This window comes from Haliotis rubra, unplaced genomic scaffold (assembly GCF_003918875.1).
Source record: "Haliotis rubra isolate DU_JTF1 unplaced genomic scaffold, ASM391887v1 Scf316, whole genome shotgun sequence".
Classification (NCBI taxonomy): domain Eukaryota; kingdom Metazoa; phylum Mollusca; class Gastropoda; order Lepetellida; family Haliotidae; genus Haliotis; species Haliotis rubra.
Genome location: NW_025766987.1, coordinates 825378 through 839838, shown reverse-complemented (window position 1 = coordinate 839838; position 14461 = coordinate 825378). Strand labels below are relative to the sequence as shown.

The 14461-nt window shown below is 42.3% G+C and overlaps 1 protein-coding gene across 1 annotated transcript; it reads right to left on the bottom strand.

Moving 5' to 3' along the window:
* Positions 1–1490: 1490 nt before the first annotated feature.
* On the bottom strand, positions 1491–8072 carry LOC124283452 (L-threonine dehydratase catabolic TdcB-like). Its single transcript, XM_046719516.1, has 7 exons — positions 7699–8072; positions 6836–7028; positions 5716–5909; positions 4787–4917; positions 3831–3979; positions 2703–2792; positions 1491–1752 (listed from the first exon to the last, which is right to left on the bottom strand). Exons 2-7 carry the CDS (start codon positions 7014–7016, stop codon positions 1505–1507), a joined length of 993 nt encoding a protein of 330 aa, XP_046575472.1. The 5' UTR covers positions 7017–7028; positions 7699–8072; the 3' UTR covers positions 1491–1504.
* Between the last annotated feature and the right edge of the window lie 6389 nt (positions 8073–14461).

Genomic DNA, 14461 nt, shown 5'->3' with positions numbered 1-14461 from the left:
CCCAGATATGAATTTTATTATCACCCGCAGCAACAACAAAACTATACATGCTAGCTTCATCAAACTTGGTATCCTGCTAGGGTCCATGCAGGTAGCAAAGGTATTGTAAGTCCCCATGGTCCCTAGTATGTTGATCAGCCTTCAGTTGCTGGTGATCTATAGCCCGGTTTTATATTGTACTGTTGTCTATAGTGATATCTTTTATGATAGCGTACTAGTTTTAAATTAAGAGCTGTGATATTCCAGTAGTTTTACTGTCCTTCGATGACAGGTTTATATTTTCTCAATTTATTGTTTTTCATATTGATATGAATTTCATTGTTCTCGTCACGATATGGCTGAGATATTGCCGATGTGACGTTAAATCTTAACTCACACACTCACTCACTCATAAAACTTGGTACACATATGAAGCATGATCCCTAGATGTGCCTTTTGGGGGTTAGACCCAGATATGAATTTTGTTTTTGGCTGTTTCCAAACTAGCTAGCATCTTCACACTTGGTACACATATCAAGCATGATCCATAGATGTGCCCTTGGGGGATTAGACACCAGATATGATTTTTTTGTGGTTTCCATGGAAACGTGACTTAGGCTGTGACTATGAGGATCTCATCTTGTTGCATTTCCATGGCAACAGGTTAGGCTTCAACTGAATTTGGTGGTGGTGCTCCTTTCTGGAGGAGATCTTAAAAACTTTTCAATACTCTCCTTCCACTTTGCTATAAAAACTCGAAAACATTTCACAGAATCATAAGTAGTAGACATGTTCATAAAGAGTATTTTGCCGTTGCGGGGGATATTGATGACTTTGTCTTCTTTTTTATATGTGTTTCACGTAGCCACCCAATTCTAAACATGGGTCGGTCGGTCAGGGGAATTTTTAATAAGACAACATTATCTGAATAATGTTCTTGATTCTCATATATTGTAATTCTTATTACAATTTCTCGCGTTCTTTGGACTTGTGGCAGCGACTGATTAAAAGATAAACATTTTATATGACGAGGCTGTACGTTTTAGGCAATAAAATTCGACGGGTCAGTCGGGCGATGAGAAACAAAAAATGTAGCCCTTATGTGGTGGTGTAAGCCTGGCTCTAGACTAGCAACTAGTCTCTGAAATGAACATATTTTACAGAAAAAATGCTCACAGTAAAAAAAAAAAAATATAATGAAAAGGAGCCCTGATACTTTCTTCATTTTCAAAAGCTGTGGAAATCTAGACTTGCCACATTTTCTAGACTTGTGAGGGCTTTCTTGGATATATTTTCTTCGGGGTCTGTATGACAGACTTGCTTAGCTCACACCGGCCTGAACACTCGCTTGTTTCCTTTGGTTAAATCAAAAGAACGCAGAGCTGTTTTATTCCAAAAGTTTTAAATATGACACGTTGTTTGAACCAGCTTCTTCTGATTCTTTATCTCGACGTTTCAGAGCTAATTCTTGCTCCTTCATCTTTAAACAAAATATGCAAAAACATAAAAAAGCCACATTATATTATCATGATTTATTTATCAGGGAGATCATTTCTCCAGGTGTGACATTTCCGCCGGTGATTACGACGACGACTTTCCTCCCGTCAACGTCAGGGACATGGCCGTTGAGGAGCGCCGCCATCGCTGCAGCACCGGAGGGTTCCACCACGAGTCCGCGGTTGTACAGAAGCTCCATACACTGGACTATCTCAGCATCGGACACAAGTAACACACGCTCTACAAACTCAGCGCAGTGCCGATACGTCAACTGTCCTGAAAAGGAAACAGAAACGTGTTAGATTATATTTGCAAGCGACAAATATTTCCTCTGTTAGTTCCAGTGTATTTAAAAAAAAGAAAATAACTGAAATAACGAGGAAATAATTGAAGTACCGAGAAACTTTTCGCAATTTCGAAGTCTGAAATGTAGGTATATGATTATAAATAATATTAGGGACATTCGGATAATACTTGATTTTTACCCTACCCGTGAAGATCCGGGCTAGAATTGGTCTTCAGCTTGCCGCAATATGCGTCTAACGGGATCGGGTGGTCAGACTCGATGACACATGTCATCGTATCCCAGGCTGATCGATCTAAGTAGACTACCCATCAACAGTTTAGACTCACTAGTGTAAACGTAGCCACTAGTTTCTGTCAACTGTTCCAGACGGGATTTTGCAAAATATGCCACACTGTTTAAAGGTACTGTTTACACATGAATTGATGTATTGTAGAACATATTCGTAACGTTGGAAAGATTATTGTCGTGAGTTCAATAAATGATGAAAATTGGCGATTTCTTAAACAAACTTTACACCAAAACGCAGCTGTTCAGATGAACGTTATTTGCCCATGCTTTTCAGCAATTTGATGCATGATCCTCGTGCAGTTCATCTGCATAGGGTTTGCGCTTGTTTTCCCCAAGTTAGTGGAGAAATTCATCTTCGATGTAACCATATATATATACATAACATAGTGAGTGCTTTAAGTGAGTCTAAACTTTTGATGGGTAGTACAATTGCTATTGCTTTTTATAATTCTTTTTACGCGTATTTCAAACTTAGGTGGGTTAAGGCAATTGTTTACTCCGCATTACTGGTAAATGTTCGAACTGAGTTCCAACTGAAGGCATCTTCGATGTAATGCCGAAACGAAGCAGAATGAAGAGAACGAAACTTGAACTATCAGTACCATCATACCACATGATCATGAACACTTACCTGCAAACGGTGGCCCGAGGCCCGTGGCTACTGTGTTCACTGGGTGGCTCACTGCTTTGCCTAACTTGAAACTTTCAGACATACATGGAGCTGAAATTTGAAATGACCATTATTACACACTACTGGACAGTTGAGGAAATGCATTTGCGAGATACGATCCAACAAAGGAAACTGAAACGGACTTGAACTGACGTCTTCCTTTGACCCTTGCTCAAGGGTTGTTTGATCAAGGGCACAACATTAAAAGCCACATATTGTTGACATGTGAAGGCCACAACACATCAGTGACAGAGACAATGTCCTATGCAATTCCCTACTTAGGCTTCTACCACCTGTTTAGTGATCAACAGACCTGCCCATCGTATGTCGGATACACTAATCTGGGCCCTGTTCCTCAAAGCTATCGTAGCGCTACGACAGTCGTAGGTCTATGTTAAAGTATGGGAGTTACGATCATCTTAGTGCTACGATCGCTTTGAGGAACGAGGCGCTGATGTTACAGTGATGGTATCATCACTTTTCACGACAACTCAGCACATGCTTTTCATATAATTTAGTCTTAATCGTACATTGGACTTGTGCTTTTAGTAGATATTTCTTATATTACTCAAATGGGTTTGGTCGGTTTTAACTGTTAACACAAAGCGATCGACCATTGATATGTTGTGTGGCTGGGACATCTTCGGTAAAATTACTTTTTGAGAAACAATCAGGTTTCATCACGAAGATTATGTAAAGGTGAAAAAATGTTACACTTTGAAAACATTGAATCGTATAACTTCACGCGAAAATAACTTCAAAAGAAACCTCCCAGAGAAAATCTGTCATAAGTGACTCCGAAGCAAGGGAGGTATTGCAATGGACCACCACTCAAGAGGTAGCAGGTTCATATTTGTCCGATGTTTGAAATGTGTAGACTTTATAAAGGTGTTGTTGTAAGCGTCCCTCACCCACAAGTACCGGAAGATGACACTGAAAACATATCTGATTACTACAAACATTTCAGACATCATGAAACATGGGCGTATACTACCTTTGGTCGGTGGTACAGTTTGCTACATAATACAGCCAGACCCTACTCACAAGATCAAATTGTTACCTTAGTGCTGATAGTTATTCAACTCTGACCTCCTTCTGGCTCCACAGCATACACTCTACAGGCTGACGGCCCGAGTCTCTTGATGGCAGCAGACACTCCCGACACCAGCCCTCCACCCCCGCAGCAAACCAGAACAATGTCAGGGTCAGGCAGCTCTTCCAGTATCTCCATGGCAACACTGCAATTGTAAATATATAAACATAAACCCAATACCCTCTCTAAATCTCCAGAAACGATAACAAGAAAGAACAATGATTTATCTTGAAATACCCCACGTCTCGTTCTTCGTTTTCCTTTGTGGTTTATCGCGTAGCTATCTGATATCTGAATAGTAAACAATGGCTGTTGATTTAAGCCACACTGGGAATCATTGTATCTATATCATTGTAACTACTGATATATATCGAGTCTTCACCGGGCACACCAGTTACTGATAACTGTTTGGTATGACCCACGCGTGCGCATTCAACAGAATCCATTGAGAACGGTTGGTCACATGCTGATCAGGAACTGAGTATCTACTTTGATTTTCCGACAAGAATCAATAAAAACATTTTTGAATAGTCAGACATGGTTTGAACCGCCGCCAAGTTGTGTTTTGTCATGTGACTTTTACGTGCACGAATCCGGAAACAATATGGATTCAAGCCAGGGCTAGTCCAGATCCAGTTTGACTGGTTGTTTGTTTGGTTGGTTTGATGTTTAACGCCGCACTCTGCAATATTTCAGCTATATGGCGGCGGTCCGTAAATAATGGAGTCAGGACCAGACACTTCAGTGATCAACTGCTTGGGCATCGATCTACGCAACTGGGATACGATGACATGTGTCAACCAAGTCAGCGAGCCTGGCCACCCGATCCCGTTCGTCGCCGCTAATGATAAGCATGGGTTACTGAAGATCAATTCTAACCCGGATCTTCTCAGCTCTCCAGTTTGACTGAGCAGGAAAGTGTCCTAGAGCATATAGGTCTTCTCTGGCATACCTGGCGTATCCGGCGATGAGGTGGATGTCGTCGAAGGGATGACAGTAAACATGGCTGCCGTCTTTGGTGTAATTGTCCACGGCAGTCTGTAGTTCGGCTGTTGGCATCTGCTCCACCGATACGCCAAGTCTCTGTGAAAGAAGATCTTGGATAACACAGAATGAGGTAGGTGGTATGTGTACCTCGAGTCTACTCAATACAGTGACAACCGATGTCTGTCTGGCGTGTAGGGAGACAGGTGTCAAGACATATCATTGGTGGGCTGGGGTGTGATGCAGTGAAAGCTTCTCTTCCGTTTGGGAGTATACTAAACCTGTCACTTTCTACATGTAAAAAAAAATACCAACAAACCAAATACCAAACTAACAAATCACATTGCGTTTCATTTGCACAGTACCAAGCAATTTTACAGCTACATGACGTCAGTCTTTAAACAATAAGTCTGAACCAGACAGTCCGGTGATAGGCGTCCTGGCCCCGATTTCTTGAAACAAACTTAAGTTTTTACTCAAATTTCAAACTGAGATTGACAATTTGAAACAGCTGAATTTTAACTCAACTGCATTTTTAAAATAAAAAAAGATCAAACAACTTAAGTAATCTATCTACCAAACTCAAATTGTCTACTATGTTTGGGTTTGATATCGATTTCAGTTCATTCTGGGAAATTCATTTCCCTGCGTCTTCTCAAATTTGAGTAAAAACTCTAACTTAAGTCAAAACTCATACTTAAGTTTGTTTCGAGAAATCGGGGCCTGACCATTTGTCTTAAAAGGTTTGTAATTGGCCAACAATAATATGGGACGACCAAGTCAGCGAGCCTGACCACCCGATCCCGTTAGTCACGAGCATTAAGTGCACCACCCTACTACATTCAGGTGTATTAACGCTGACAATATGCTCAGCCAGACAGAGATTATACAAACTACCTGTATAAGATGTACTCTGCTTTGCGGCGCCGTATCGGGAATCATGCATTTCCCAGGGATGCCTTGCTGGTGTAAATATGTCGCAAACGCCTTCCCATAGTTACCAGCTGACATGGTGATGGGGATCTTGTCGGACGCCAGTTGAGCCTCAAGGTGCTTCATCTGGTTCACAACCCCGCGGATCTTGAAGGAACCTAGGTGGGCATAATGATGATGTTAATAAAGGAATTCGATTGCGTGAGTGAGTGAGTTTAGTTCTACGCCGCCTTTAGCAATATTCCAGCAATATCACGGCGGGGGACACCAGAAATGGACTTCAATTGAGTATCTTAGTGAATATTGTTTTATGCCGCTGTATGAAGATTCTAACAATGGTGCAATGAAAGCACTAATTTGAGTATCAGTCCCTTCAGTTGACAATCAAATACTGTAAAACGCTAATGGCATTTCATCACTTAGCTGTGTAAGGAACCGTCGAATCTTAGAGTTGTCTTGATACGTATTTGTTAGCATTATTCCCTGTGTGGAATCGAACTCGGGTCTTCAGTGTGACGAGTGAACGTTTTAACCACTACACTACCACATCGACCCTGATTGCGTGAAGTGCAAATTACATTTGCCATTCGCCAGTTGATCTCTTGTTACTTCGCTGCAGCTGCTTTGTGAGCAAATTATTTGGGATAACTACTCAAAACTGAATATTCTAAAACAGTCAGAGGAAAGATTCTACACACTGCATGGAACGAAACGGAAAGAGCGCTAAATGTGGTTCGTTCCAATCAAAGTTCTATATTCAAGTCAATATGGTTTATGATAATACAAAATTAAAATAATGTGCGCATTATATACCACTCAATAGATCAAATTGCGCCTGATTGCGTCCAAAAGAATAATTGAAAGGCCCTGCGCATTGTTAGATACATATGCCTCGTGTCATATGAACAAAACACTCTAGTATCCAAATAATAGGTTTGTTATTTTCACTTATATATTTGATTGATAATAAGTAAAGGAACGCCTTTTCGTGCAAATAATGAATGAGCTGTAAGCCATAAAAATGCTGATTTCAAAACAAACGCTTGTCCCCGTCGCCATGAAAATGAAACGGTTGCGGTATTACCTGTTGTCTGCATGTTCTCCAACTTGAGGTACAGCTTCAGGTTGCGTCCGGCCAGCTGCGGGAACATGTCGTGTACCAGCTGCAGCAGTGGGGTCCTCACACATAACGGGTGACTTGTGACGACCCGTCTCGCCTCTTGCATGTCCCCCTCCGTCACTAGATCACCTCGGAAGTCCGCCATACTGCAGTGGTACTGTTATGTGACCAGTGATGACGGTACAATAGCCTCAAGATGAACGTGTTCGGTTAACTCGACTAGTCATTAGTAAAGGTGACGACGCGTCTCGACTCGTGCCCTCCCCCTGCCCTAACGAAACCAAATGAATTGTATTAATCCTGCGTTCGGCACACATATAAAATTGCAGAGACACACACATTCGGAGTATCGCTGACACACTATAGGATTATATATGAAGCTGACCATGCGGGATCGCCCTCTTGGCTCGACGTTGCTGTAGGATATAGGGGCGGTGAAGTGAGTGAGTGAGTTTAGTTTTACGCCGCACTCAGCAATATTCCAGCTATATGGCGGCGGTCTGCAAATAATTAATCGAGTCTGGACCAGACAATCCACTGATCAACAGCATGAGCATCGATCTACGCATCTGGGATACTGGAATGTTGCGAACTGGGATACTGGAATGTTGCGAACTTTAAACAACATACACTCCATCATCGTTCTTTAAAACCCCCATTTCATTGGATGTCACGGAAACGACTTTGAGTGACGGTTCAATCCGTCAAGGTCACGCGTTGTTTCCACAAATCTCTCAATCTGAAATAGTTAGTTGGTGTTTGAAATCATTATTATAAAGTGAAATGAACTTATTTCACAATGATTTGAATACATTTACGTGACTTACCTCAATGTCACCCGATCAGATTTTAAGACACTTCACTTGATCGCCGTAGTCCGCAGTAGATGGTTGTCCCGATTTTAAATGCAACCCAACCATAAATAGAATGGTTTGCCTGCCCTAAAGCGCTTAGGCTTCTCAAGCTCTGTGCAGCCGCTCGAAGGCGAAGGACTGGGTACCAGTCTCAGCTATAGAATAAATTTGATGTGAATTGTTTTCTGACAGTGTTTTTTTACAATTCTGAACAGTTTTCTTGTACATATATCTAGGTCTCACTAATCGTTAGACACTACTACGGATTAACGGTCACATCTAAGGTATCTATCCATCAATCCAATGCAGTTGGGCACATTGACTTCGCGCGATCTCCAAGGTGTTATGAAAAAGAGGATCGGAACAAAACGAAATAAGATTGGTAAATCTTGGTCAACGCAGCGAACCGTATCTGCATGCGTGACATCTACTAGTATTTCGACAGCCTCCATTGATTTCCGTCGTATTTCATGGCGATGTTATTCAAGTTTATTTCAATCATTTTAATTGTAATTCCTGACCTGACGTAATGTATCGATTTGGGGGCCATACAGGCCAGTAGATAATATAATGTCAAACGGACACAAATCCGACCCGATTGAGATGAATAAATGACGGTTAACTCATAGTACTTAGCTGTCTGGATTTCTTTTGTCTCGGAAAGAATAAAATACTTATATTGCGCTAACTTCTATTCACAAGGTGTGGGGCGGTGGGGTAGCCTGGTGGGTTAAAGTGTTCGCTCGTTACGCCGAAGACCCGGGTTCGATTCCCCACATGGGTACAATGTGTGAAGCCCATTTCTGTTATGCCCCGGTGGGATATTGCTGGAATATTGCTAAAAGCGGCGCAAAACCATACTCACTCACTCACTCACACCGGGTGTATGCTCGAAGGGCTTACATTTTTACAATGCTCAGTGGATCACTGTGCAATACAAAACTTGCTGCCTGCGAGGTGCTTGAAGGTAAACAGTCATATGACCATCTTATCCTGTCGGGTACCCATTCATTGCTGGATGAACAAAGTATTACATGTATTATATGTGCCTCGTTGTTGGGCAGGGTCAAAGTCCTAGAAACTCTCAGTAGTAAAGCTGCCAAATACTGTCACCGCTCAAAAGACTCAATGTTACTTAATTGCAACTGAACTGGTGACAGAAATTTTCATTTAAACTATCAATTATTACCTCAGAGACTTGTGCAATTCTAGCCTATACCTTGATGTTGGTCTTTGCGTTACATGCGCTTGTACAAAACGTGGAAAGTATCTTTCTGTCATCTCACACCGGCTCATCACCCACAAGCTACATTCAACAGTAAAGCTAGTGGGTGATTATTATTTTCAACATAAAGTTGGAATATTGCTGCGCTCGACGTTAATCAACAAACAAACAAAGTAAAAACAAACAGCCAAACAAACCTCTTTAAACAATCCTTCATCCGTCTCTCGTGTACACTTTATGCTCAGTTGCCATGGAGTATTAATGGTGTATAATGTTTTGTGAGACAGCGTCAGCCAAGCATGGTATCGCAGGGGCGGATACAGCTTTTTGAGAAAGGTCGGGTGCACACTATTGAGAAAAGGGAGGGTGCACACTTCATTTTCACCCGAGTTTCAATGGTCATTTAATAAACTTTCAGGACAAAGGGGACGCGCACCCTGCCCCACCCCCACCCCCTCTGGATCCGCCTATGTATCATATACGTAAAGTAAATCAAAGAAACACCTTGCGGCAATAGGGCCTGAAACGGCAGCAAATGAAAAGGGAAGTAACTCGTGGTACCTTCTCAGCAGCGCTGCAATTGAATGATGGCGAGAGGCGCGGGTTCTTGAAAATCGTTCATGCTTCGCGGCTGAAATGTGACATTATAATTACCGTGTTTGTACGTGATAAACAAAACATGACAGAATGATGAAATAAACCGTTTAGCAAAAAATACAATTGTCGATGTAAACCGTTTAGCAAAAATACAACTGTATAAATTCCTTTTATGCAACCAGTAGTGATGACGCGTTACAATAGCCTCAAGATGGACGTGTTTGGTTAACTCGACTAGTCATTAGTAAAGGTGATGACGCGCGTCTCGACTGACCTGCAGCCCTCCTGCCCTAACAGAACCAAATGTGAATTGTATTAATCCTGCGTTCGGCACACATATAAAATTGCAGAACCCACACACACATTCGGAATTATCGCTGACACACTATAGGATTCATATATGAAGCTGACCTTCATGCGGGATCGCCCTATTTAGCTCGACGTTGCTGTAGGATATAGGGGCGGAGGTGTAGCTGGGTAAGTGAGTTTAGTTTTACGCCGCACTCCAGCAATATTCCAGCTATATGGCGGCGGTCTGCAAATAATTAATCGAGTCCTGGACCAGATAATCCACTGATCGCTTAGCATGAGAGCATCGATCTACGCATCTGGGATACTGGAATGTTGCGAACTGGGATATGGGAATGTTGCGAACTTTAAACAGCATACACTCCATCATCGTTCTTTCAAAGGCCCCATTCCCATTGGATGTCTCGGGAAATGACTTTGGAGTGACGGTTTCAATCAAATCCAAGGTCACGCGTTGTTTCCACAAATCTCTCTCAATCACAAAATAATGGATTAGTTGGTGTTTGAAATCATTATTATAAAAGTGAAATGAACTTATTTCACAATGATTTGGACTACATTTACGTGACTTACCTCAATGTCAAATTCGATCAGATTTTAAGACATCAATTTGATCGCCGTAGTCCGCAGTAGATGGTTGTCCCGATTTAAGTACAACCCAACCATAAATAGAATGGTTTGCCTGCCCCTAAAGCGCCCAGAGCTACTCAAGCTCTGTGCAGCCGCTCGAAGGCGAAGGACTGGGTGCACCTTCAAATCTCAGCTATAGAATAAATTTGACGTGAATTGTTTTCTGACAGTAAGTTTTACAATTCTGAACAGTTTTCTTGTACATATATCTAGTCTCACTAATCGTTAGACACTACTACGGATTAACGGTCACATCTAAGGTATTCATCCTCAATCCAAATTTTGTGCTGGGCACATTGACTTCGCGCGATCTCCTACAGTGTTATGAAAAGAGGATCGGAACAAAACGAAATAAGATTGGTAAATCTTGGTCAACGCAGCGAACCGTATCTGCATGCGTGACATCTACTAAGTATTTCGACAGCCTCCATTGATTTCCGTCGTATTTCATATGATGTTAATGCTTATTTCAACTCATTTTAATTGTAATTCTGACCCACGTAATGTATCGATTTTGGGGCCATACAGGCCAGTAGATAATATAATGTCAAACGGACAATAACCACCGATTGAGATGAATAAATGACGGTTAACTCATAGCGCTTCAGCTGTCTGGATTTCTTTTGGTTTCGAAAGAATAAAATACTTATATTGCGCTAACTTCTATTCACAAGGTGTGGGCGGTGGGTAGCCTGGTATTAAAGTGTTCGCTCGTTACGAAGACCCGGGTTCGACATTCCCCACATGGGTACAATGTGCGAAGTCCATTTTCTGGTACATCACGCCGTAATATTGCTGGAATCTGGCTAAAGCGGCACAAACCATACTCACTCACTCACACCGGTGTGCTCAACGGGCTAACATTTTTACAGTACTCCGGTGGATCGCTGTGCAATGCAAACCTTGCTGCCACGCTGAAGATAAACAGTCATATGACCATCTTATCCTGTCGGGTACCCATTCATTGCTGGATGAACAAAGGCAATTTTGAACAAATTGACACCGCATGTAATATATGTGCATTGTTGGGCGGGGTCAAGGTCCTGAAACTCTCTGTAGTAAAAGCCGCAATTACTGTCACGCTCAAAAGACTCAATGTTACTTAATTGCAACTATTGGTGACAGAAATTTTCGTTCGCTATTAATTATTACCTCAGAGACTTATTGCAATTCTGGCTATACCTTGATGTTGGTCTTTGCGTTACATGCCTTGTACAAAACGTGAAGAATATCTTTCTAATAATCTCACACCAGCTCATCACCCTCAAGCTACATTCAACAGTAGAAGCTGGTGGGTGATTAATTATTTTCAGCTTGGTAACCGCCATAAAGTTGGAATGGTAGCTCGGCGTTAATCAACAAACAAACGAAGTAAAAACAAACAGCCAAACAAACCTCTTTAAACAATCAGCCATCCCCGTCTCTCGTGTACACTTTATGCTCAGTTGCCATGGAGTAATGGTGTATAATGTTTTCGAGACGGCGTCGACCAGCATCATATAAATGAGTAAATCAAAGAAGTACCTTTGCGTAATAGGACCTAAACGGCTTAATGAAAAGGAAGTAACTCGTGGTACCTTCTCAGCAGCGCTGCGGTTGAATAGTGGCGAAGGCGCGCCCGGGTTCTTCAAATCGTTAATGCTTCGCAGCCAAAATGTGACTATAATTGCGTACGTGATAAACAAAACATCACAGAATGAAGGAATAAACCGTTTAAGAAAAATACGGTGTCCAAGCATGGGTTACTGAAGATCAATATTCTAACCCGGACCTTCACGGGTCTGGCAGATAATAGGGACTGGTTACTATTTGTCATTGCTGCTATTTTGTTTTACGCCGCTTTTACCAATATTCCAGCAATATCACTGGGGGACACCAGAAATGGGCTTCACACATTGTACCTATATGGGTAACCGAACCCACCGTGTCGAGCAAACGGTTTCACCAGTAGACTACCCCACCGCTCCTGTACTTACAAGGAAAGATCATTGTTAACACACGTCTACACAGACAGTTTTGAATACTCGACTGAGTATAGGTACATCGAATATATACTCGGCGTCATTAATGTAGGGTCAAGCTATTGGTAACACTATTTCTTAAAAGTTGTAAATCTTTGTTTTTGTTTGAAATATATAAAACTGAATGTTTTACAAACTTTCTTAACAGTATGGGAAAACATATTAAGCCGTTGAAATGTCATCATTACGTTCTTTAAACGTCCGATTCATTCTGTTACAAATGGCACATTGTTTATTCAAATTGTCAATATGGAAATCCACCTGCCACTTAATGTCAATGATTTGCTCTATCCATAGAAAGTGGAATACAATGCACATGTATTGATGCTTTTTCACTGTCGTTCACTGTTCAGGTACCTGTTCTAAATCGCAGCTTAAAGCGAGACGTTTTTTGATACTTGCTGAAAGGGGTCGGGCTTTATGCCTTTTGGAATCTGGTCAAACTCAGCGGCAGGTTGCTGTCCGCTTTAAGGTGAGTCAGAGTGCTATTCGTAGACCGTGGCAGATATTTCAAGCCAGTGGAATATGCACGTTGACCAGGTTGCCCCAGAGTCACAACAGTCCGAGAAGATGGGCACATGATTAACACTGTGTTACGTAACAGATTCCTAAACGCAGGAGATCTTCAGACAGAACAATTCAATGTTAACAATGTAAGGATATCCAGGAGCACCGTTCGTCGACGTTTAAGGGCAGCCGGACTCCGCGTTACAGGCGGGTACGTTTGAGATGGAATGGACACCATGACCGCTGGAATCAACGTCAATGGTCTCGTGTTCTCTTCACAGATGAAAGCAGATTCAATTTGTCCTTCCATGATGGTCGGCAGAGGATTTATCCTCGCAATGGAGAGCGAATCACAGATGCAACTGTAGCCACGCAGAACCGATTTGGCGGTCGGTCGGTAATGGTTTGGGCAGGGATAACTCCCACTAGACGTACAGCGTTATCGGGACGAGATTCTCGCTCCTATAGCAGTACAATTCCTGCAAACTATGCACGGCTTTTATGGTAGACCCTCTTTACTGCAAGACGACAACGCTTCGCCTCAAAGGGCCATGATTGTCGCGGAATTCCTTAGGCAGCAGGGTGTAGAGCAGATGGAGTGGCCAACATGTTCGCCAGACCTCAACCCAATTGAGTATGCCTGGGATGAACTCGGTTGACGCGTGTACACACATCACCCAGCACCAGTAGATCTCCCAGGACTCCGCAGAGCTCTAGTAGAGGAATGGAATGCGATTCCGCTAGCTGTCTTTATGATCTTGATAAGGAACATGAGAACAAGGTGCATCTGTGTCTTGGACGCGCGAGGAGGGTACACAAATATTGAATGACCGAGTGCTTCATGTTTGTCATTTTCATTGTGGGGGTTGGTCTATACAACCGATGTTGGCTGTATGTAACGATGTGTCACGTTTGTCAGCACATTAAACGTTCTTAGTTATATTATTTCTGAGAAACTTTTCTTTATATGTGCTATTTATCATTTGACCCTTTATTAATGACGCCTACTATATGTAAGGATACAGCATGGTGCCTGTGCGTGTCTGTGAGTAGTGGTGTTGGTGGGGCACAGAACATACAAATGTTACAAACACTACAACTGACAAATTATGAGTCAGAAATCAGTCACATTATCGTTGGTTTGTTAACAAAATGTCAGCGGTGGGGTAGCCTAGTGGTTAAAGCGTTGGCTCGTCACGCCGAAGACCCGGGTTCGATTCCCCACATGGGCACAATGTGTTGAGCCAATTTCTGGTGTCCCCCGCCCTGATATTGCTGGAATATTGCTAAAAGCGGCGTAAAACTAAACTCAGTCAGTCAGTCAGTCAGTTAACAAAATGTCAGGAATGGCTATCGCATCTGTACAGCCTTCCCCATGCTCTGTGCAACAAGAGACAAATCCCAACACCACAACTCTCTTCCCTCCCACGCTGGCCTCCGTGATATA

What these genes read in the sequence shown, in the direction of transcription:
- LOC124283452 (XM_046719516.1), bottom strand. Translation starts at nt 7,016, where the DNA reads ATGGCGGACTTCCGAGGTGATCTAGTGACGGAGGGGGACATGCAAGAG. An exon ending in CTCATCGCCGGATACGCCAG is followed by an intron (nt 3,980 to 4,786) that starts GTATGCCAGAGA and finishes TTACAATTGCAG; the next exon opens with TGTTGCCATGGAGATACTGG. An exon ending in CCTCGGGCCACCGTTTGCAG is followed by an intron (nt 1,753 to 2,702) that starts GTAAGTGTTCAT and finishes TTTCCTTTTCAG; the next exon opens with GACAGTTGACGTATCGGCAC.